At 37.1% G+C, this 22,826-nt stretch overlaps 1 protein-coding gene across 5 annotated transcripts in view; it reads right to left on the minus strand.

The window, feature by feature from the left end:
* SUGCT (succinyl-CoA:glutarate-CoA transferase) overlaps positions 1 to 22,826 on the minus strand; it is a 735,535-nt gene that overhangs the window by 124,463 nt on the left and 588,246 nt on the right. For 3 of the 5 annotated variants that reach the window (XM_063667374.1, XM_063667372.1, XM_063667373.1), the window contains one exon: positions 13,642 to 13,719. The exons of the other annotated variants lie outside the window; for them this stretch is intronic. In XM_063667374.1, coding sequence (XP_063523444.1) covers positions 13,642 to 13,719 — 78 coding nt within the window. The remainder of the gene's footprint in view (positions 1 to 13,641; positions 13,720 to 22,826) is intronic. 5 annotated transcript variants of the gene reach the window in all.

The raw sequence follows: 22,826 nt of genomic DNA on the forward strand, positions 1-22,826 counted from the left end.
GTCAGATGAGTGGCAGCATTAGGTTCTCATAGGAGCGGGAAGCCTATTGTGAACTGCACATGTGAGGGATCTCGGTTGGGTGCTCTTTATGAGACTCTAATGATAAATGTAATACCCTTGAATCACCCTGAAACCATCCCCCATCCTCGTCCATGGAAAAACTGTCTTCTACAAAACTGGCCCCTGGTGCCAAAAAGACTGGGGACAGCTGACTTAGATAATGAAGATCACATGTAAAAGCTGACTTTTTTTGTTATCTTACTTCTTTGAAACAATTCACTGTTATTAAATTTCATTCTGCTGTGAATGCACCTGACATAGCCTTTTTCCTATTTTCTCTAATTTAAAAAAACTATGAAAATTGGTCATGCAATATACACACACACATAATTTACACAAACACATATGTAATGTGTGTGCATATATATGTATTGTGTGTATATATAGTGTGCGTATACATATGTACATATATAATATGTATATATATATACATACACACACACATATATATAGCTTAATGTAGACTAATAAAATGAACACCCATGCACCAAACACCCAGCCTGAGAAACAGAACTACCAAAATGTTTGAAGTCCCAGGTGTACCCAGTCCCTCCCTCTTCTATCCCCAAATATAATTCTCCTGGATTTTGTTAATCTTTTCCTTTCTTTTTTTCTACTTGTATCAGTGTGTATATACTCCAAATATTTAGTCCTGGATTTCACCCATTTATAACATTTAATTCAATGAAATCAAGCATATGCTTCTCTGACTTGCTTTTTCTCATAACATTGTTTCTGAGATTCATCCGTTCTGAGGCATGAGGCCATAGGCTAACATGGCCATTAATATGAAGTATGCCATTGGATAAATACTCCATAATTTAACTGACTCTGCTTTTAGGTAGCTTCCAGTTATTTTACCATGGCAAACAATGCTGCCATTAACCCATCTCTTCATGCAACAATTTTTCTAGGGTATAAACCTAGAGCTAGATTTGCTATGGCATAGTGTTAAATATATCTTCACTTGTTGGGTAATGACAAATAATTTTCCTAAATCATTTACGAATCACTCCCACCAGTTGCTTTATATCTCAGCAAAACTTAATATTATCAGAGTTTTTAGGTTTTGCCAATCTGATCACTGTGAAATGGTATCTTATTAAAGCTTTAACTTGCATTTCCTTAATTACTAATCAGGTTGAGTATATTTTCCCTGCTTAATAATAATTTACATTTCCTCTTAAATGAAATGCTTACTCAAGAAGCTTTCCTACTGGCTTAATTATATTTTTATTTTTCTTTCTTTCTTTCTTTCTTTCTTTTTGAGACAGAGTCTCACTTTATCACCCAGGCTGGAGTGCAGTGGCGTGATCTCGGCTCACTGAACCCTCCTGGGTTCAGGCAGTTCTCATGCCTCACCCTCCTGAGTAGCTGGGATTACAGGCCTGTGCCACCACACTCAGCTAATTATTTGTATTTTTAGTACAGACAGGGTTTCTCCATGTTATCTGATAGTCTTGAACTCCTGGCCTCAAGTGATCTGCCTGCCTCATCTCCCAAAGTGCTGGGATTACAGGTGTGAGCCACCATGCCAGGCTGCTATCATTTATGAGTTTTTTACATATTCTGGATATGAATTCTTGGTACATGAAACTACTGGAATTGAAATTATGGCTTTATTTCTCATTTATTTTGTATTATGTTTTGATAAACAAAATTTCTTAATTTCAGCATTTTCAAACTTATTGAAATTTTCCTTTTGTTCTTCACTTTTTATGACATGTTTTAAAAATCGTTTCCTATTCTTAAGTGTTAAAGATATTATCCTAAATTTTCTTATAAAATGTTTAAACCTTGATGCATTTATTCATAATAAAAGGTCACAAGTTAGGGATTGAAGGGAATAATCTCAACTTGTTAAAGAGCACCTACAAAAAATCTAAAGCTAACATCATACTTAATGGTGAAATACTGAATACTTTTGCTCTAAGATTGAAAATGAGGCAAGGAAAAAAATAATAATAAAAAATAATAATAAAAATAAAAAATAAAATAAAATGAGGCAAGGATGTCTGCTCCCACCACTCTTATTTGACTTATTACTGGAAGTTCTAGACATTGCAATAAATCAAGAAAATAAAAACATAAAAGGCACACAGATTGGAAAAATAAATAAAATAAAAATCAAAGGAATAAATATAAAAAATTAACAAAAGAAAAATTTAAAAAGGAAGAAATCATACAGATAACACAATTGTCCACATTGTCAAGAAAACATACAAAAATACTCTTAGGACTAATAAATGACTTCTGCAAGGTCTTAGGACACAAAACCAATGTACAGAGATCAATCGTATTTTTGTATGCCAACAATAAACATTTGCAAACCAAAATTAAAAACAACACCATTAATAGTCACTAAAAATAAAATGAAATACTTAGATATAAACAACAAAAAAATGTATAGACAATGTATGCTGGAAATTACAAAATGTTGATGAAAGAAATCAATCAAGACCTAAACAAGTGGAGAAGCATACTATGTTCATGGACTGGATGATTCAACATAGTAAAGATCCCAATTCTCCCAAAATGTATAAGTTTAATGAAATTCTTACCAAAGTCCCAGGAAAGTTTTTTTCTAAACTTTTTAAAAAGTTCATTTTAAAATTTATATGGAAAGATAACAGCCTCAGAATGGCTTAGACAATCATAAAAATAATAAAGTAAGAGATAATTACCCTATCTGATATTAAGATACACTATATAACTGCTAAACACTAAGTAGATACTAGGAGAATATCATATTGGCAGAGAGACAGACACATAAATCAATAGAACAACAGAGAACTCAGAAACAGATCCACACAAATATGTCCAAATAATTTTTGACAAAGGTACAAATGCAATAGAGGAAGTAATACAGCCTTTTCGACAAATGGCACTGAAACATGTACTGGAGCTGGGGGGAAAAAAGAACCTCAACATAAAGCTCACATTGTAAAAAATTAATTCAAAATGGATCATAGACTTAAATGGAAAATGGATAAATACAAAATTTAGGAAAATAAACAGGAAAAATATTTAAATAAACAGGAAAAACTATGGTACATCCATATTATGGAATACTCCTTAGCAATGAAAAGGAACAAACTATTGATTCACACAACAACCTGCATCAATCTTAAGGGAATTGTGCTGAGTGAAAAACACCAATCCAAAAGATTACATAGTATATGATTTCATTGAACATAGCATTCTTGAAATGACAACATTCTAGAAACAGAGAACAGATCGGGGGTCTCCAGAAGTTAGAGGAGAGATGGGAGTGGAGGGAAGGGGAGGTGCATGTGGCTATAAAAGGGCAGCAGGAGAGATTTTCGTGGTGATGGAACTCTTCTCTATCTTGACTATATCAACGTCAATGCCCTCAATGTGATATTGTAGTATAGTTTTGCAAGAAGTTACCATTGGGGAACAGGGCTACATGGGATCTCTCTGTATTATTTCTTATCACTGCATGTTAATCTATAATTATCTCAAAACAAAAAGCTTTTTTTAAATTATGGTCTTCTGTGGGTATAATGTGAGAGGGGACTCAATTTTATTTTCTCAGCTAGAAATATATTGATGAATAGAGTTTTAGTAGAAAACATTTTTATCTTGTTCCTAATTTTAAAGGAAATGCACTTAATGCCTCATCACTGAGTATGCTTGTGACAAGGAATAATGGGCATACTTTATCAAGTTATGGAATCTATTCCTAGTTTGATGAGAAATTTTATTATAGATGTTTACTTACAGCAAATGGCTTTTAATCCATCTACTGGGAGGATCATATAATTTTTCTCCATTAATCTGGTCACTTACAACTGCAGTAAGTGATCAAATGTATTGTCTTAAAATTTTTTGTTACTTGTACAATTTTAGAATAATTATCTCTTTCAGGTGAATTCAAATTTTTATTGACATGAGGTGACTTGAATAGTAATGCAGTTTGTTTTAAAGTTGGTAGCATCTAACATTACTAAAGCTACACTGGCTTCATTTTGGTTTGTATGTTCTTCATACATCATTTTTTAACCTATATATATGCAATCTTTCTAAGTTTTTAGTTTTATGTGTATCTCTTGAAAATAGAAAATAGCAAGATTTATTCTATCTTTGCCTTTTAACTGAAAAGTTTACTGCATTTACATGAATTGACATTATTGATACGTTTTAATTCATTTTAGAATCTTACTTAGTGCCTATTTTTGGCCCCCTACAAAAAAATTCACATCTTGCCTTGTTTGAGATTGATTGAGATTGTTTCCTCAAATTTACTAGTTTGAAGATATATACTCTATCAAAAGGATAATCTTTTTTTTTTTTTTTTTTTTAAGATGGAGTCTTGCTCTGTCACCCAGGCTGGAGTGCAGTGCTGTGATCTTGGCTCACTGCAACCTCTGTCTCCTGAGTTCAAGCAATTCTCCTGCCTCAGCCTCCTGAGTAGCTGGGATTACAGGCACGCACCACCACACCCAGCTAATTTTTGTATTTTTAGTAGAGACGGGGTTTCACTATGTTGGCCAGGATGGTCTTGATCTCCTGACCTCGTGATCTCCACAATTATAGGCATGAGCCTCTGCGCCCAGCCTTTTCTTTTTTTTTTTTGAGACGGAGTTTCACTCTTGTTGCCCAGGCTGGTGTGCAGTGGCACCATCTTGGCTCACTGCAACCTCCACCTCCTGGGTTATAGCAATTCTCCTGCCTCAGCCTCCCGAGTAGCTGGGATTACAGGCACCCGCCACCACCCCTGGCTAATTTTTATATCAAGATGAAATTTTTTTTCCTGCAGAAGTCTTAACATGCATATTTAACTTAACAAAATAAAAATGTAATCAATACCAGTTATCCCCGTATCAATTATATGCCAGGATCCAGTTATCCCCCTACCAATTTATATGCCAGATGTTTTCAAACTTTCTTGGTTCCCCATATTTTTTCTGTCTCTGTAAATTTTTCATAATGCCCTTAGGCAAAAAGGAATACTGTTTTGTGTATTAAGTAGTATTGTTTTGTTTATTAATTAAGTAAAAACAATATGTATTCATATCCTAATAACTGAGTAGTCATTTGAAAAAATAATAGACATAAATTATAAGAAAAGAAAAAAATAATATCTTTCTTTGATTCTTAGCCACTATTACTTTCTAATAGTATATGTACACCTGTTAGGCACAGCAGAACTTCTTAAATTTTGGAATTGAATCAGATATCTCCATCCATATTTCTTGTTTGATATTCATTTTCTCTTGGTACTTGCATTTTTTTCATAGCAACGTCCATCCAAAAACCGAGTTTGATCAAATGTGTTTATCAAAGGAATGTAGTGTGATTCAATGTCGAAGCTGTGAACTTGAGGACACTCTGTGCTGTGTCCAATATACATATTGATTGATATATGATATATTGATATATATGATATATTGATTGATATAATATATCATATCAATAATATATGATAATATAATATATAATATATAATATATAATATAATATATCATATATCGTATATGATATACTATATCATATTATCATATATATGATATTAATATATTATATATTGATAAATTACATATATGAAATTAATGCAAATTTTAGCTATATATTAGATGTGATCACACTATATGTCTCTGCCTCTCTTTTTATTATTATTATTATTATTATACTTTAAGTTTTAGGGTACATGTGCACAATGTGCAGGTTAGTTACATATGTATACATGTGCCATGCTGGTGCGCTGCACCCACTAACTAGTCATCTAGCATTAGGCATATCTCCCAATGCTATCCCTCCCCCCTCCCCCAACCCCACAACAGTCCCCAGAGTGTGATGTCCCCTTCCTGTGTCCATGTGTTCTCATTGTTCAATTCCCACCTATGAGTGAGAATATGCGGTGTTTGGTTTTTTGTTCTTGCGATAGTTTACTGAGAATGATGATTTCCAATTTCATCCATGTCCCTACAAAGGACATGAACTCATCATTTTTTATGGCTGCATAGTATTCCATGGTGTATATGTGCCACATTTTCTTAATCCAGTCTATCATTGTTGGACATTTGGGTTGGTTCCAAGTCTTTGCTATTGTGAATAGTGCCGCAATAAACATACGTGTGCACGTGTCTTTATAGCAGCATGACTTATAGTCCTTTGGGTATATACCCAGTAATGGGATGGCTGGGTCAAATGGAATTTCTAGTTCTAGATCCCTGAGGAATCGCCACACTGACTTCCACAATGGTTGAACTAGTTTACAGTCCCACCAACAGTGTAAAAGTGTTCCTATTTCTCCACATCCTCTCGTCTCTGCCTCTCTTGTATTTCCTCTGTGTGTGTGTGTCTCTCTGGGTTGAGTTATAATTAATTTATTCAGATCTATGTATCTGATCCTGAATTCTCTCTTCTATCTAATCTACCATTTAATTTGCTGTACAGTTGTTCTTAATCCAGAGATGATTTGCATTCTGTTTTTCTAAGTGCTTAAGGGCACCTCTGAAATAGAACCACATTAAACTTAATTTTCTGTTTGGTGGTTTTTGGGCCAAGTAGAATTAATTACTGTCCTATATATAGGACAATAGATTTGTAGATAGCTCATCTCCTAGCCCCAGAAAAATGAGAGATTTTCAAGAACCATGGTCAAAACAGGTCAGAATATCTACTGTTTTTTTCTTCAGTCTTCAATGGCAGGTTTTAAAATTTGTTTGCTTTCTTTTTTGTTTTGTTTTGTTTTTTACCTAGCTCACCCACTGATATTGCTGACTTTTGGATGTCCAACCTTTATTTTGAAGTTTCTATTCTATCTCCCACCTAGTGTGGACTTCAGGATTCTTGTTACATCCTCATTTCTTATGGCCCATAAAGTTCAGGTTCTAAGCCAAAGAGTATTAGCAAATGCTGGTTCCAGTGCCTGCTTCTCTGCATGCATGTTTTCTAATCATTTTTCTACTGGCAGGATTTCTCTGGTCATATAGTCCCCCATATTGTCAGAAACAGAGGTCCTCCAGATGTCACTGTATCCTCTTTAAGCTACATTTGAAGTCTTAATTTGGTGTTCCAACCTTTCCTAAGACTAAGTAGTCCAGAAAATAAGAAAAATAACAACTATTAAATAGAAGAGGAAATACAATAGAATCCAGTGAAATACAAAGGTGATTTATGAACTTTAAAGTCAGGATAGTCGAAGTCCAGACTTACATCTTTAATTCTATCCTTCTTGGCAGTGGGGCCTTTAATTAAGTTATCCCAGAACCGAACTACAAACTTTCAAGTTAAGGAAGCATTCTTTCCCCTCCAGCACAGAAGTCCACAGAGCCCTGTGAAAGGAACCATTCCGAGTGGTGGTCAGCAGGGTAATTTTGTGTGTGCTGTCTTCACTTAGCAAGAACCAAATAACTCCTTCATTCTTAGGAATTTTCTAGTTGCCCAGTGGGAAACCTGTGAGTTTTGATTAGTCCTAAGAACAGGTCAGGAGGTTGTATATATATTATATTTCTAACTGGATTTAGTCCTCTCTTCCCCAGAGACTGAAGATTCTAGGCAAGAATTTGGGAGTCCAGTCTAAGAGGCAGAAGCTATCTACTTTATTAATGAAGTGATGCTTCATCCTTTTCAGAAGCCATTGAGGCAAATATTTTTCTTATTACTCTTCATTTGTTGATCAAGAATTCATCACTTAAATGTCTGCCAACCATTCTATTTTTTTGCAGGGACCAAAGTAACAAAAAAGTGTAAGGAGGAAAAATAGTCAATTGGACAAAAATATGGCATAACAAAAAAATGCACATGGATTCTCTGAGTGGGCAGAGTTTTCTGTGTGACTTGCCAGGGGTGGACAGTCCAACCAGCATGAATGTAAAGCAAGGACAGAGTGAGTGTGAGAGGACCATACTTGACACTTGCTTAATATCTAGGTGGCAATTTGTATGTGCCAAGACACAGTGAAATAGATTTTTCATTATTATCTCTATTTTATATATGAAGACACAGATCTGAGGAGGTAAAATTACTTGAGTAATAATGTAAATTAAGGTAAAAGGTGTCTATCTGACAGCAGAGCCTATGATCTTTCTACCACACTTGTGTCTGTCTCTAAAGTGTTCAGTACAACTTTCCACTATAATAAGATTCTAGTATTGCTGATCTGGGTGCAACACAGACATAAGAAAAAAGAGTCATTTGGGACACAGAATATTTCAAATGATTGCCATTAGCAGTTTGTCATTTCTTCTGCTGGTGCAAGTGCTGCCTGAGAAAATCAGGTATAGTAAGATGCAAGTAATCTTTTATGGAGACCTTCCTCTCTGTCTCCTTGAGGGTAATGTGTTGTAAACTCTCCTGAAATTAAATCTCCTTTGGGATCGAACTGCAACAAGGCATCTCCTTATTTGATGTAGCAAAGCTTTCCCTTAGTAAGTCCACAAGAATATGAAGGATGTAACAAAACATTAACATCTACTTCCTTAACAAATTTTCTTAATAAAGTCATACATGCCGAATATGTTTAAGACTCATTATCACTCTTGATATAGTATGATAGAAGTTTAACCAGAAAAGGTTTTCAGCATCAGGAAGCCACAAAGGGAACAATGTCGTGGCACATACAATATCTGAACAATATCATTTGTTTGCTTTATGTCAACCATTCTAGAGAACAATAACCACACAGGGAGCAATCAAGTGACAGTCCTGTGGCTACCGAAAGACACGGACACTGCACATGACATCCTCCTGGTGCCTGATTCATTATGCCAAAAATTTGCTCAGGCTCAAAAAAGCCAGAACCATTATGATAATTAACACATTTCTAAGACTTAAAAACACTAAGAAGGTGGTCCTAAAATTCAATAAACTCAGTGTTTTCATTTTACGTTTTGGTTTGCTTTTCCTGGGAATTTGTGTGGATGGGGAAATACTTTGCTTGTTGCAGGCAGATAGATGCATGTTTGCTCTAGGCCAGGAGATAAGGAGAACTATTTTAGGAAGGAGCCTGTGTGACCAGGCCTGAGGGAGATAATACTGATAAGTAGAGCGTGGTCACTGATAACTTTGTGGGCAAGTGACCCTTTGGATATGCCAAGAGATGTTATCAGGGAGAAAGGGCTGAGTCATGTATATGTAATTCTGGCTTACACTAGTTGGAGTGTGGGGCAGACAGGTAGAGATGGAAATACATAGAAACTAAAATGGAGTGACATGAGTCCAGTCAGGAGTCAAGCCCGAGCTTCTCTCAGACACATTTGTGTTCCCAGCTGACTTGCCTCACAATTTCTTTCCCAGCTGACTTGCCTCACAATTTGTTTGTTTGTTTGTTTGAGATGAAGTCTTGCTCTGTCGCCCAGGCTGGAGTGTAGCAGCACAATTTCAGCTCACCTCTGCCTCCTGGGTTCAAGTGATTCTCCTGCCTCAGCCTCCCAAATAGCTGGGATTACAGACATGTGCCATTATCCCTGGCTAATTTTGTATTTTTAGTAGAGTTGGGGTTGCACCATGCTGGCCAGGTGGGTCTCGAACTCCTGACCTCAAGTGATCCACCCATCTCGGCCTCCCAAAGCGCTGGGATTACAGGCGTGTTGGCTCACAATTTCAATCAGGTGTCATCAACCTGCCTTACAGACACACTGTTTCAGCATGGATATTCACATGGATATCACACTATCACATCTCAACACCCAACCAGAAAAGTGGTTCCTGCCTCTGCCCTGCTTGAGTATCAGGGAGAGTGTTGCCTTCTGAGTTCCAGCTGTGCAGTGTGTCTTCTTATTCAGATCCATGCTTTATCTTTTGGGCCTGACACTTGACACTGCCACTCTGGTTTGGACATTTTGCTTTTGCTCACAATAAACACTTTCCTTGAAGTTGAACCCTATGTCCGATGCCCACCTTACTTTGCCTAGTCCTTGAATCCAACCTTACACTGCCTATAACAGGTTGAATAATGGTCATCCAAAGATCTCAAGTCCCACTCCTGGATTATGTTACCTTATTTAGAAAAAGAGTCTTTTCAGACGGGATTAAATGAAGGATTTTAAAATGGTGCAATTACCCTTGATTATGGGAGTGAGCCCTAAATGCCATCACCAAGTGTTCTCATAAGAGAGGCAAGGGGAGATGTCACAGATACACAAAAGGGGAAGCAGCAATGTGACCAGCCAGATAGAGAATGGAGTGATGCTGCCACAAGCCAAGGAATGCCTATAGCCTCAGAAGCTGGAAGAGGCAAGGAAAGATTCTCCCCTAAAGCCTTCAGGAGAGCGCAATGCTGCCAACACCTTCATTTTGAATTTCTGGCCTCCAGAACTGTGAGAGAATACCTGTTCTCTTAAGCAGTCCAGTTTGTAGTAATTTGTTACAGCAGCCCTAAAACAAACTGTATCCTAGCTCCTGAGATATACCCACATAGATTATCAGGAGCTAGAATTCTGTTTAATTCATGTACCCCTATCTAAACAAATAACCCCTCCATTTAAAAAACAAAGACCGGAATCAATCTTCTGGTCCAAAAGAGACTGACTTGCTACATAATGGAGAAAGGAATATTTTGAGCAGCACATAATCATGATGAAGTCAACTAGATGGTATTCTATTGCAGCTATTTTCATAAAGAAATATTATTGTTTTCATCCTATGTTTCACTCTTTTGGAACTAGCTTTGCCACTCTCAATAACTTGGGGAAAACTTAAAACCAAATACTGTTTTCACAGCAAATTTACATTTCTTCCACTCTAGCAATTTGTTGAGGCAAATGACCTGAACTCAGGCACAGGTTGGTGATTCCTAGGGTGGGGTGGGTGGGGGTGGTGGGGGGTGTGCACCATGTAAATGCAGATTCATGCTATCCTCACTCTTTCGATTCATTTCTAAGACGTAATTATTTTCTAAGGATTCCTGAAATTGACTTTCTCAAGTTTTTCTTTCAAGTATAAAGGCATAATTGATAATGCTGTTTTTTCCTATAAATAAGAATATTCCAAAACCAAAATAAGGAGATGAGGAACAGGTATTTCAAAGGATCCTGATCTTATCTAAAATAATTGTGGACTAGTAGAGGGAACACCTACCAATTTTGGTTCTGCCACTAATCAGATAAGAGGGATTGAGTAAAATTCTTTTAACTTCTCTGGACTTCTGTCTCTGCACTTTTAAAAACTGGACTATTATGTTTGACCATGTAGCCTTGTTAAGATAATTAGATGAATTGAAATACTTTCACCTAAACACCCTTGAGAAACTGTCAAGGTCAATAGGGCCACCCAAAACTCATTCTCACCCTTCCTCACACATGCTCCTCCCAAATTCCCTACCAACCACTAGCACTCCCATTCACTCAGTCTCCTATGTCTCACACCTGGGAAGTCTCCTTGACTTTGCCCTTTCTAACAACTTGCCACTTTTGTCCTTCAGTCAAGTTAAATTCCTTACCAAGTCTAGTACTTGTCCATTCATTGAAGCATTATTCACAATACCAAGATATGGAATCAATATTACGTGTCCATTGGTGGATGCATGGATTTTTAAAAAAGTGGTATGTGTGTATACAATTGAATACTATTCAACCTTAAAAGAGAAGGTGATTCTGTCATTTGCAACAACATGGATGAATCTGGAGGACATTATGCTAAGTAAAATAAGCCAGGCATAGAAAGACAAGTATCACATGATTACACTTACATGTGAGATCTAAAAAAGTTGAACTCAAAGAAATATAGAGTAGAATGGTGGTTGCCAGGACCCGAGGGAGAGATACTGGTGAAAGGACACAAAATTTCAGTTAGGAGGAATAAATTCAAGAGATCTATTGTACAAAGTGGTGATTACAGTTAATAATAACATACTTCATTTTGAAACTCACTGGAGAGTAGATTTTAAGTGTTCTCGTGGACAAAAAAATAAGTATGTGAGGTACTGCAGATATTAATTAGCTAAACTGAGCCATTACACAATTTAAGCATATTCCAAAATATCACAGCATATGTGAGAAATATATATCATTATTATTTGTCATTAAAAAATAAAAATAGACTGGGCATGGTGGCTCACACCTGTAATCCCAACACTTTGGGAAGCTGAGGCAGGTGGATTACTTGAGGTCAGGATTTTGAGACCAGTCTGGTCAACATGGTGAAACCCTGTCTCTACTAAAAATACAAAAATTATCTCGGCCTGTGGTGCATACCTGTAATCTCAGCTACTCAGGAGGCTGAGGCAGGAGGATCACTTGAACCTGAGAGGCGGAGCTTGCAATGAGCCAAGATCATGCAATTGCACTCCAGCCTGGGCAACAGAGTGAGACTCTGTCTCAAAAACAAAACAAAACAAAACAAAACAAAACAAAAAAAAATACCATCTGAATGGACTCTCCAGTGTTCAAATCCAACCACGTCATTCCCCTGCTTCATGTTCTTCCCTGGACCCTCTGTATTAGCAGGACCCAGCCAAGCAGCCCAAGGGCACCATTTATATTTTCCCTGGCTTGCACAGTGTTTTATAATCATTTTCCATCTTAATTGCCAAGATTGAAAATTTGGAGATTTCACATACAAACCCAGATTTATGAATTTCCATGAAAAATAAAAGGGTATGGATGCAACCAGACTCTTGGATACAACCTACATGAGCTGAGAGGCAGCTCTTCTCTTTAGCAGTGGCGTGTGTTTTCCTGCTTTCCATAGTACCCACCACTCTCTCTGCTGGTTACCCAGTGTGATTCACTCACTGATTTCATTTGCCTAGCATTTGATGGTATCTGAATTGTAACTTTTGGTCTACAAGATAAAGTCCAAAATTTAGCACGGACCAAAGGCCCTCAGATTCCTACCCTGGACTACTTTTCTCATCTCATCTCACCCAAATGCAACATCAAACACTTGTAGATCCCTGAACAGCACACAGTTTCAAAAAATCTCCTTGATTTTTAATATGCTTCCACTCACCACCACCTCTAGCACATCTCCAATGTTATCTTCTTTGCAAACATGTGTCCTGCAAGACTCTACTTAAATGGCACTACTTTAGCGAAGCTTTATTTGGTCAGCTCAGAACAACTATTGTGGTTCCCCTTCTAATGCTACACACATTATGGAATTTATGATGTTGGTTTCCAATAATCTGTGGACATATAGTCCCTGAGAAAAGGGGCCACGCTCACTGACCTTTATATCCCTAGCCTCTAGCACAGTACCTGATATATACAAGTGTTAATATGTGATGGCTAAAACAAACAAACAAAAATGTTGGAGTACTTATCCACTACTTGGCACGCAGCAGGCACTAATAAATTTGGTTTGACTTAAGAGTAAATAATATTAGGTATCACAGACTAGAATTAAATATTAATGAATTTCACTTTGGATCCAATCAAAAGAGAAAGTAATAGCATCATAATGTAGCGTCTGAGTGTAGGCTCTAGAGTCAGACTTTACTGATTAAAATTCTAGCCCAGCTACTTGTCAAAATGGTTTAATTATCTGTAAATAGGAATTTTAACCTGCTTCCAAGGATACTGAGATGATTATATGACTTACAAAACACTGAGGAGCATTTGGCACACAGCATTAAACAAATTTAGCTGAGATTATTGTTATTGCAATTACCGTTATGGTTATTGTTTTGTTATATAAAGCCTTCTTCATCAAGATGTCTCCCTTATGTAGCCACTCCACAGACTGGACCTATAGAAGAGCACTGTAGTGAGACAGCTGTATTCCGAGGTCTTCTATATCACTTGCATAAGGTAAAAAATATATATTTTCAGACAAGTCATAAAGCCTTCATTTCCCATAGATAGGTATTTGAAGAAAGTCCTCCTTTCGTTCAGTTCCAATTTAGTCCTATATAAATATGTGTAATGGAAGAAAGGCTATTCTAAAACAACAATAAAATACCATCTATCTATAACATATAAATATGTATATTCTTTTATTTTTTCTTTTTTTGAGACACAGTCTCCCTGTGTTGCCCAGGCTGGAGTGAAAGGTACAATCTCGGCTCACTGCAACCTCCACCTTCCCAGTTCAAGTGATTCTCCTGCCTCAGCCTCCCAAGTAGCTGGAATTACAGGCACCCACCACCACGCCCGACTAATTTTTGTATTTTTAGTAGAGACAGTGTTTCGCCATGTTGGCCAGGCTGGTCTCGAACTCCTGACCTCAGCTGATCCATCCACTTCAGCCTCCCAAAGTGCTAGGATTACAGGCATGAGCCACTGTACCTGGCCTAAATATGTATATCCTTAATAAGGACATAACTTTCAAGGGTGAAAGGAGACATATAATTTTTACCTTGAAGGTAAAGGTGTAAATTTATATAATGGGTTTAGTCAATATATATACAAAGAACTTTATAAATACTCTTTGACTAAACAATCCTAATATTCTTCATCTTTTTTAAGGAGATAATTTTAACAAAGAAAAAACCTTTATGCATAAAAATGTTCATCTCAGAATACTTGTAGTATCTAATTGGTAAGAACCTGTCTAAAACTAGAATAATAAATAAATAATAACACAGATACATGCTATAACAGTGAGGAAATAGTAAAATTATGTTCACAAAGTTGTTTAACAACATGAGAAAGTTACTAAGTAAAAATGCATAATGTAATTTTATATGAATAAACTAATCCCCAATATTAAAAGGGAAAAACTGAAAGGAAATTAACACTTCTTTCTTAATAGATGCTAGAACTACAGCATTTTCCTAGGTTTACAAAATTCTCGTTCTGCACATAGTAACTAAACATTTCAACTTTATGACCTATGCATTCAGAATTAGACAAAAATGTTACATTAAATTGACAGGTACATTGTTTATCAAAGATCAAAGTTTGAAAAACTCAGTTCTAATCTGAACTGGATGGCTATATGGTGAGATAATAGCTATTTCTTGCTGAGCCTCAGCACAAATATCAGACATGAAGTACACAACAAAGTTTTAGGTGGAATAGTCTTCCATTTGTCAATAAATAAAGGTATATCATAAAAAAACTATCAGGGCCTTGGAACTTGACTAAATAAAAATTGCTTACAAGAGAGGAGAATGGTCCAACGGGCTAGATTCCACTGCTGAAGATGAAGAAAGATGCTTGGCAAACAGTTTCCAAAATGCTACAGCTTTGTATCAACTGAGACTAGGGAATCAACAACTGTGACTTAGAAATGCAAAAGTGAATTTGTATACCTTGGATAAGCTGAAGAATAACTTCCAGGGGGCAATAATAATAGATTTCCTGCTAAACAAATCATGACACCTTTGTACATAGCATTGAAAAGTGTACCGTGAAAGGCAAAAAAAGGAAATCTCACAGGTCAAGAAATCCTTGTATAGAGAAAAAGTAACTGCCTTAGCTAACAGTGAGCAAAGGAGTCACTATTAATAACACGATACCACGACTACTAGTGTATTAGTCATTATTTGACAGCCCATGGGGGCCTCACCTGTTTCTCCAAACACGATATACATAGTCATTTTAGCCTTTTCAATCACACACTACTCTGTCTCGAGAGCTTTGCTTAAGTACCCCATTCATCTTTCTCCTGCCATGCAAGTGTTGTGCTTTGTTTATATATCATTCTTTGTTGTCTTAGTGCACAGTCCTTTGGCTACAGGTACTAACCCCTTCCCTGATGATCACACTTGTTCCTCCCACGAAAATTCGTATTCCAAGCAGCACCTGTGCAGTCAGGTACAGTGTGTGTCCTCATGGTGGCAGTAACCCAACCCATTGTCGGTGCCCTCCCAAAATTAGACCTGGCAATTCAGTTGCAGTGCCTCAGCTTTCCTTTCACCCCACTCCGAATGTAATATCTCTTCATGTGTGATTACACTGAAATATAAGATATTGGCCTTTATAAACACCTAAGAAACTGTTAAGTGTCTTGAGTAGGCAGGTTAGTACATATTGGGTAATACAGTTGACCCTTGGACAACACAGGTTTGAACTGCACGGATCCACTTATGCATGGGTTTTCTCCCGCCTCTGCCACTCCTGAGACAGCAAGACCAACCCCTTCTTTCTGCTCCCCCCTCAGCCTATTCAATGTGAAGATGCTGAAAATGAAAACCTTTATGATAATCCACTTCTACTTAATGAATAGTAAATATATTTTATCTTCCTTAGGATTTTCTTAATAACATTTTTTCCTCTATCTTACTTTATATTAATAGTAAATACAGTATATAATACATATAATATATAAAATATATGTTAGTGATTGTTTGTTATTGGTAAGGCTTCCAGTCAATGGTAGGCTAGTAATACAATATTTGAGGACTCCAAGTAATACAATGTGGGTGTCCTGACACCGTTCTCGCGTAGGAACCTAATCCCTGCATTGCTCAAGAGTTAACTGTAATTGCTAACATTAAGTGAGTATTTATTACGTGCTGAGATTTTATATGGATCATTTCCTGACTTGGGGCTGCCTGGTGCCAGGGCCAAAACTCTTGACGCTCATTTTATATTATCTTCGAATGACTGCCTTCCTGATTGCAAGATTCTCTAATACTTCGCTAGGAGCTCTTTGCCATCCCTCTCTATAAAGTTCTTTACTCACTTACTCTTTCTGGTGGGCCCCTTGTCTAAAAAAATATATCCTTAAAAAATCAAGGCTATAAAAGGGTTTGAGGCAAGATAAATAGGCAAAATCTGATTTCTCCATGAAAAGAGTCTAGGATTTTCATCAAGAACACAGTGATTCTGGGAACTACAGATTTGTATTAACTCTGCTGAGAAACGGGATTTTAAGGTAGGTATAAACAATTAACTATAGGGTTTCAAGAGATTACCATTAGGAGGAAGCATATCAGCTTCCTCATAGGGGACAAATGTACTGGTGAATTTGAATAGTTAAAAGAGAGTGAAAAGAAAAAAAACAAAAAGAAAATAGAGGTCCCTACTGCTCAATGTCTGTTATGACCCTCAATGTGTTATGTTGGCCATCTACGTAATAGGTAGAGTTTCAACTAGGAGAAACTTTAAAAGGAAATATGAGCATGCAGAAACTCAAAAGATGAAAAGTGGGCAAGGGTTCACGGAAAACGCATTGCGTCATTTGGATATTAGGATTCAAAGAAGATAGTTTCACATAATGCATACCATAAAAGTATACTCTAAAGAAAGAAGGTCTCGCATTTTTCATTTATTCATTCAAAATAAAGAGTCCTCTATATTACTGCTTGGCACACTAGCAATGTATAAAAATCCTCTAGAGAACTGGCTTAGGAGTTGTGCATTCCTGAGACTACATCTGATGCTGATGCTTCCTGAACTCATCTTGAGTAGCAAAATTCTACATTCTATAACCACTTGAGAACACTACCATATGTGTAAGTCCTGGGAAGAGAAAGCAAGGCCAGGCCTCAATGAGAAGTGGGGAACAGGATCTGAAAGGAGCCCCACGACAGCTCCTGTCTCAGCAAGCACTCCTCCTGTCCAGCATTTCTAACTCTCAACTGTTTTGAGTACTTCTAGAGCTTTTTACATGGCTATAAAAATGCGCTACTGGCAAATGCATCAAAGTCCCCTTCTACAGCAGCAGAATAGATGTTTAAAAGGAATTTACTTTTTGTTTCCTCAAACCTCAAATAGCAATGTTTGTTAAAGTTTTATCTGTTTCTAATTTGACCTTTTAAAAAATAAAGGATATAAAGTTGGTTCCCACAGAAATTTAGCTTTCATGCATGACATAAATATACATATGTAACTTATACATGTATATTTATATATACATATATTTAAAATATATATTATGTATAAAAACTTACATATAATACATATCCAAATTGCACTGTACTGAATTCAGAAGAGAGAACAGTAAACCACTAGCTGTGCTTAGATCTCAGGTTCCAGGACATTACATTTAACCCCAGACCCCCAGACCTTTTTATTTTTTATTTATTTATTTTTTTTGAGATGGAGTCTCACTCTGTGGACAGGCCGGAGTGCAGAGATGCAATCTCGGCTAACTGCAAGCTCCGCCTCCCGGGTTCACGTCATTCTCCTGCCTCAGCTTCCCCAGCAGCTGGGACTACAGGCACACGCCGCCACGCCCGGTTAATTTTTTGTATTTTTAGTAGAGAAGGGGTTTCACCATGTTAGCCAGGATGGTCTCGATCTCCTGACCTTGTCATCTGCCCGCCTCGGCCTCCCAAAGCCCCAGACTTTCTTAATAAGAGACAGAAATGACCAAGAATGCCACATAGACACAAATAGGGTCAGATGTGGCAATGGTCATTTGCAATATCCTCCTACTTGATAGTTCCCCCATGTGAAGAAATTCCTCTTGTATGTTTTATTTTCTCCGATTAAGGGAACAGTATAGGCAATCATGTGCTCATTTTTTTTGCCTTAATTTAGAGTTAAGTCCAGTTCTCAAATGATCTCATACCAGGCCTTGGTCCTTAGCATAAATATCTTTTCATTTTCTTCACATGATGTCTGGTCTCATTTTTTCTGATCTAAATTGTATCGCTCTGTTTCACATGTGTTTCTTATAAACTGCCTTGAATCTTTTTGAGAAATAGACAGGAAATACACAAATATTGATCCATTTGTTGATTCAACCAGCAGTTTCCAAGGGCCTGTTAGGTGGTAGGAACTGGTGATAGAGGTGAACAAGATCCCATATTATGAAGATGCAGACAGTAAGCAGACAATTGTGATGTATAGTGGTTAAGGGCTGAATATCTTCAATATGTGTTTGAATTAATGGGATGTAGTATGAAAAACAAGTAACTCTAGTGTTTCCTGGAAAGTCATACTTTTGTTTTTTTCACCAAAAAGTTAGTCTTAAAAACAAATTAGAGATTTCCTGTGGTTTCGTGATTTAATTCAAAGTCAGAATCACAAGTAGGAGTCCATTAGAAGGAATTAGTAGCAGAAGCTGTTCCAGTTAAGTCAAAGCAAACCTCATTCTTCTTTACAGAACTGGGACTTCAAGGAGACAGAATATTCCAGAGGCTAAGCAGTCATCTGCTGCATTATCGGTTGAGGAATTCATGCATTTTGTATATTTCTGGAAATAGACGCAAAAAAGAAAGAAAAAGCCACAGCCCCTACATCCGCTGGAAAGGGGAAAGATACGGAGAAAGAGAAGAACACTGCTAAACACCACTAGGATGGGCACAGAAGCAGCCACTCCCACAGCCATCATCTCCTTTCAAACCTGTGTCAACTGCTGAGGAAACTCAAATTGGAGAAGTCAAGTGAGTTTCAAAGGTCACAAAGAAATGGTGGCACCAAGATTCTAGTTCATTTACCTCCTGCTAAAATTGGAGATTTTGTATACAGAGCCAGCTGAGTGCCTAAGGTCCAGCCTCACATAAATGCATCTCATGTGCTTATGAAACAGTATGACCTCCAGTTTCACAAAGCACAAAGCTTTGGAAGCACTTTGTCATTTTAGTTAAGTAGAAGTTTCAATAGTCCTGTAAAAAACGTTCATGAAAACTGCCAGTTTGCTTTCTGCATTTGGACTCCAAGCTAGCTGATCTCGGAAGCAAATCACTTACACAGCTCTATTGGTAGATTCATTTCAGATGGCAAACATAACTTGAGAGTACAGATGTTGTTTATGATTTATAGGGTTTATAAATAATGTTATCAGATTGAAGGATATCGCTTCAATGTGTCACACAGATATTTTATTGACCAAGAAAATAGAAATACTTTACCGCAAAGGGGCAGTTTGAAAAGATATGATAAGACAACAGAAGTAGCAATATGGTAATTCAGCTTAGAGAAGAAACAGATAGGTATTGAACATTATATTAAAATGTATTTCCCAAAATATGTATAACTATTATGTATCAGTAAAAAATGATAAAATAAAATAAAGCTATAGCGGACAAACCATGAGGTTTTAGAAGACTCACTTCATTTTCTGTCTGAGCCAAATGTGATTTGAAAACAGCCAGTGGAGAAGCAAAAAAGTCCATTTTCATGCAACTGGCTTGACTGCTTTTTGGAATTGACTATATTTGGTCTAAAACTGACTGTTTTCTCATTGAATGAGCCAACATTCCCAAGGAGCATTTAAATGAACTATATCGTCACAGCACGGGAATGGCTGAGCACTGCACCGAGGTCTATTTTCACTTGATTATATGTGTATTTATTATGTAAAAATAGAGCAAAATATGACTCTGCCAAGAGACTCCCCTACATTATAGTATAAGCGTGAGCAAGGATTTCTTTAAATTGAAGAGCTGCATGCTTGCTTTGTTTTCACAGCTGTCAGCCTTTTTTTATGCTGAAAAATTTTCCCCAATTGGTTGTTATTCATCATATTTATTATTTAGGAGAGTTGACTGGTAGCAAAATGTGCTTGTTGGCAACTCCAAAAGAGGAGGTCCTCTACCCTGTCAATTTGTGGTGGATGAAATCATTCAAAGCTGTTAAAAAAAAAAAAATTACTGGGAGAATGGTCCAAACACAGGCCAGCTTTCCTCATATTTAAATAGATAGGTTTTCTTCCTTTGGTTGAAGGTTTCTGTAAGAACTTCTTTCATCTGGGACCAGAATATATGGATGCAATACTAAAATCTCCTATGAAAGGACATTCTTGAAATGTGTCCAACTCTAAAAGTCTCATTGGGAATCATATTTTCAACTTCAAGCTATGTAAAATGAAGTTTCAAAGCTACCATCCCTTCACAGATTGTACACATATGCATAAACAGAGATAGAAGAAACTTTATCTCCACTGTAGCAACTGCAAACTAGAAGACATATTCCTCAGAGGCAAAGAATGTCCATCCTAAAACGGGAACAGAATGAAGCCACTTAAGAAAATGGTCAATTATGGAATGTTCTGTGCATAAGTATGTTCATTAATTAAGAAATGAACTGAAATTACTAATGGATTTCATAATGGCCACCAACCAGCTGCCAGTTGGCTGTAGCTTGGTGACAGATGGTAGTGACTGATCTGGACTAGATTTGACCTAGAGATAGTCCATCATTTATTAAATTGCAGTCCCAAATAAAATTCCATGCATTGCAGCATTTCACCATTATGTCTCACAGTGAGATCCTCTGAGAGCATTCCTTATCTGCCACCACTGTTGCAGACAGCAAACTATTCAAAAGGCTTAAATATAACACTCAGTAAAGAAAGTTCATAATAACTCTCAGGAGATGAAAAAAAAAATGCAACTTGAATGACTGTCACTTGAATGAGGCATAGTATAAAATGGGAGCTCTGTTTCATGCTAATCTGGTTACCTCCCAGCATTGATATTTACACCCTCCCCTCCTTTAAAAAAAAAATCAAGGGGGTTCTCATTTACACAGCAACAGGCAGATAGTGGACTGTTTGGGTTCTGCTTTAATCCATCAACACATTCTCAAAGTGAAGAGAGCTGCTCAGACTGGCTCCAGAACCTGCTTACTTAAGGCTCTTGCATGAACAGGTCACTGGAGTGGGCACATCAAAAGTTCCAATTACCATGACCAGACTCTGTTTCCTCAATGTTTGAGTATTTCAAAAAATTAACCTTATGTGCTTTTGGAAGATAAGTTTCATAAAACCAGGAAAAATAAACCGACTCTTACAAATCCAGGTAGAACCTAGAAATACAAAGAGAAAATATAGCTCAGTGTTTTAAAATCTTCCATGTAACATGCTGTAAAGCTTTCTTCATGTTGTCAAAACACCATGCATCTTTTAGTCTCATTCAAAGATGATACGTAAGGGATGCATTTTATTACAAAATATATATACTCCAGGAGCAAAAACACAACACAGAGTGGCATCTGGCCATCTAAAGGCTATTATTTTACTTATTTCAAAGAGACAGAACACTGTTATTAGTAAACTTCATATTTAACACATTACACTAATCTTATTTTTAAAAATTTCTTGTTTCAGCTGGAAAGAGTCTGACTAATACTGTAGTCATTCTTTCTCATACATGTCCACTGAAGGACCCCAAATAGTAGAGAGGAGTGAACAGAGATTCCATATACATTTTGGGGAAAAGTCTACAGAGGCCTCACCATGAATAAAATGTCTTTGTATTCTCATGCTTCACTCTAAAACTGTTCAAATTTCGCATTTGATATACAGCATCTCCATTCTTCTCCAGATTAAAATGTTTAAAATTGTTCCATTATATAAAAGTAATCCAAGATGCGGCATTTTTATGCCATATCTTTGTGAACCCCTCCATGTCCCCTTGTACCTCTTAACATTTACGTGCCTTTTGACAAATACAGATCTAACACAAATTCCTTGGTTAATAGATAAGAATACTCAGGACCAAGGAGTTTGTGACTTAACCAAGGTCACGTGACTCTAAAATCACATGAGGTTAAGTGACTTACCCACGGTCTGGTAGTGGGGGGACTAGAATCTAGGTTTATGACTGTTGTACCAGAATTGCATGTGCTCCCAGCCTGGTGCGCTGGCTCACGCCTGTAATCCCAGCACTTTGGGAGGCCGAGGCAGGTGGATCACTTGAGGTGAGGAGATCAAGATCAGCCTGGCCAACATGATCTCTACTAAACATACAAAAATTAGCCGGGCGTAGTGGCCGACACCTGTAATCCCAGCTAATCAGGAGGCTGAGGCAGGAGAATCGCTTGAACCCAGGAAGTGGAGGTTGCAACGACCGAGATCGTGCCACTGCACGCCAGCCTGGTGACAGAGTGAGACTCTGTCTTAAAAACAAAACAAAACAAAACAGAATTGCGTGTGCTCTGCCTACTACTAAGTGATGTCTCACCTAAGCTCTCCGCACTCCTGTCTTTTCCCTTATGCACCTTTATTTCAGCAGC

The sequence above is a fragment of the Pongo pygmaeus genome, chromosome 6 (assembly GCF_028885625.2).
Source record: "Pongo pygmaeus isolate AG05252 chromosome 6, NHGRI_mPonPyg2-v2.0_pri, whole genome shotgun sequence".
In the NCBI taxonomy this organism is placed as follows: domain Eukaryota; kingdom Metazoa; phylum Chordata; class Mammalia; order Primates; family Hominidae; genus Pongo; species Pongo pygmaeus.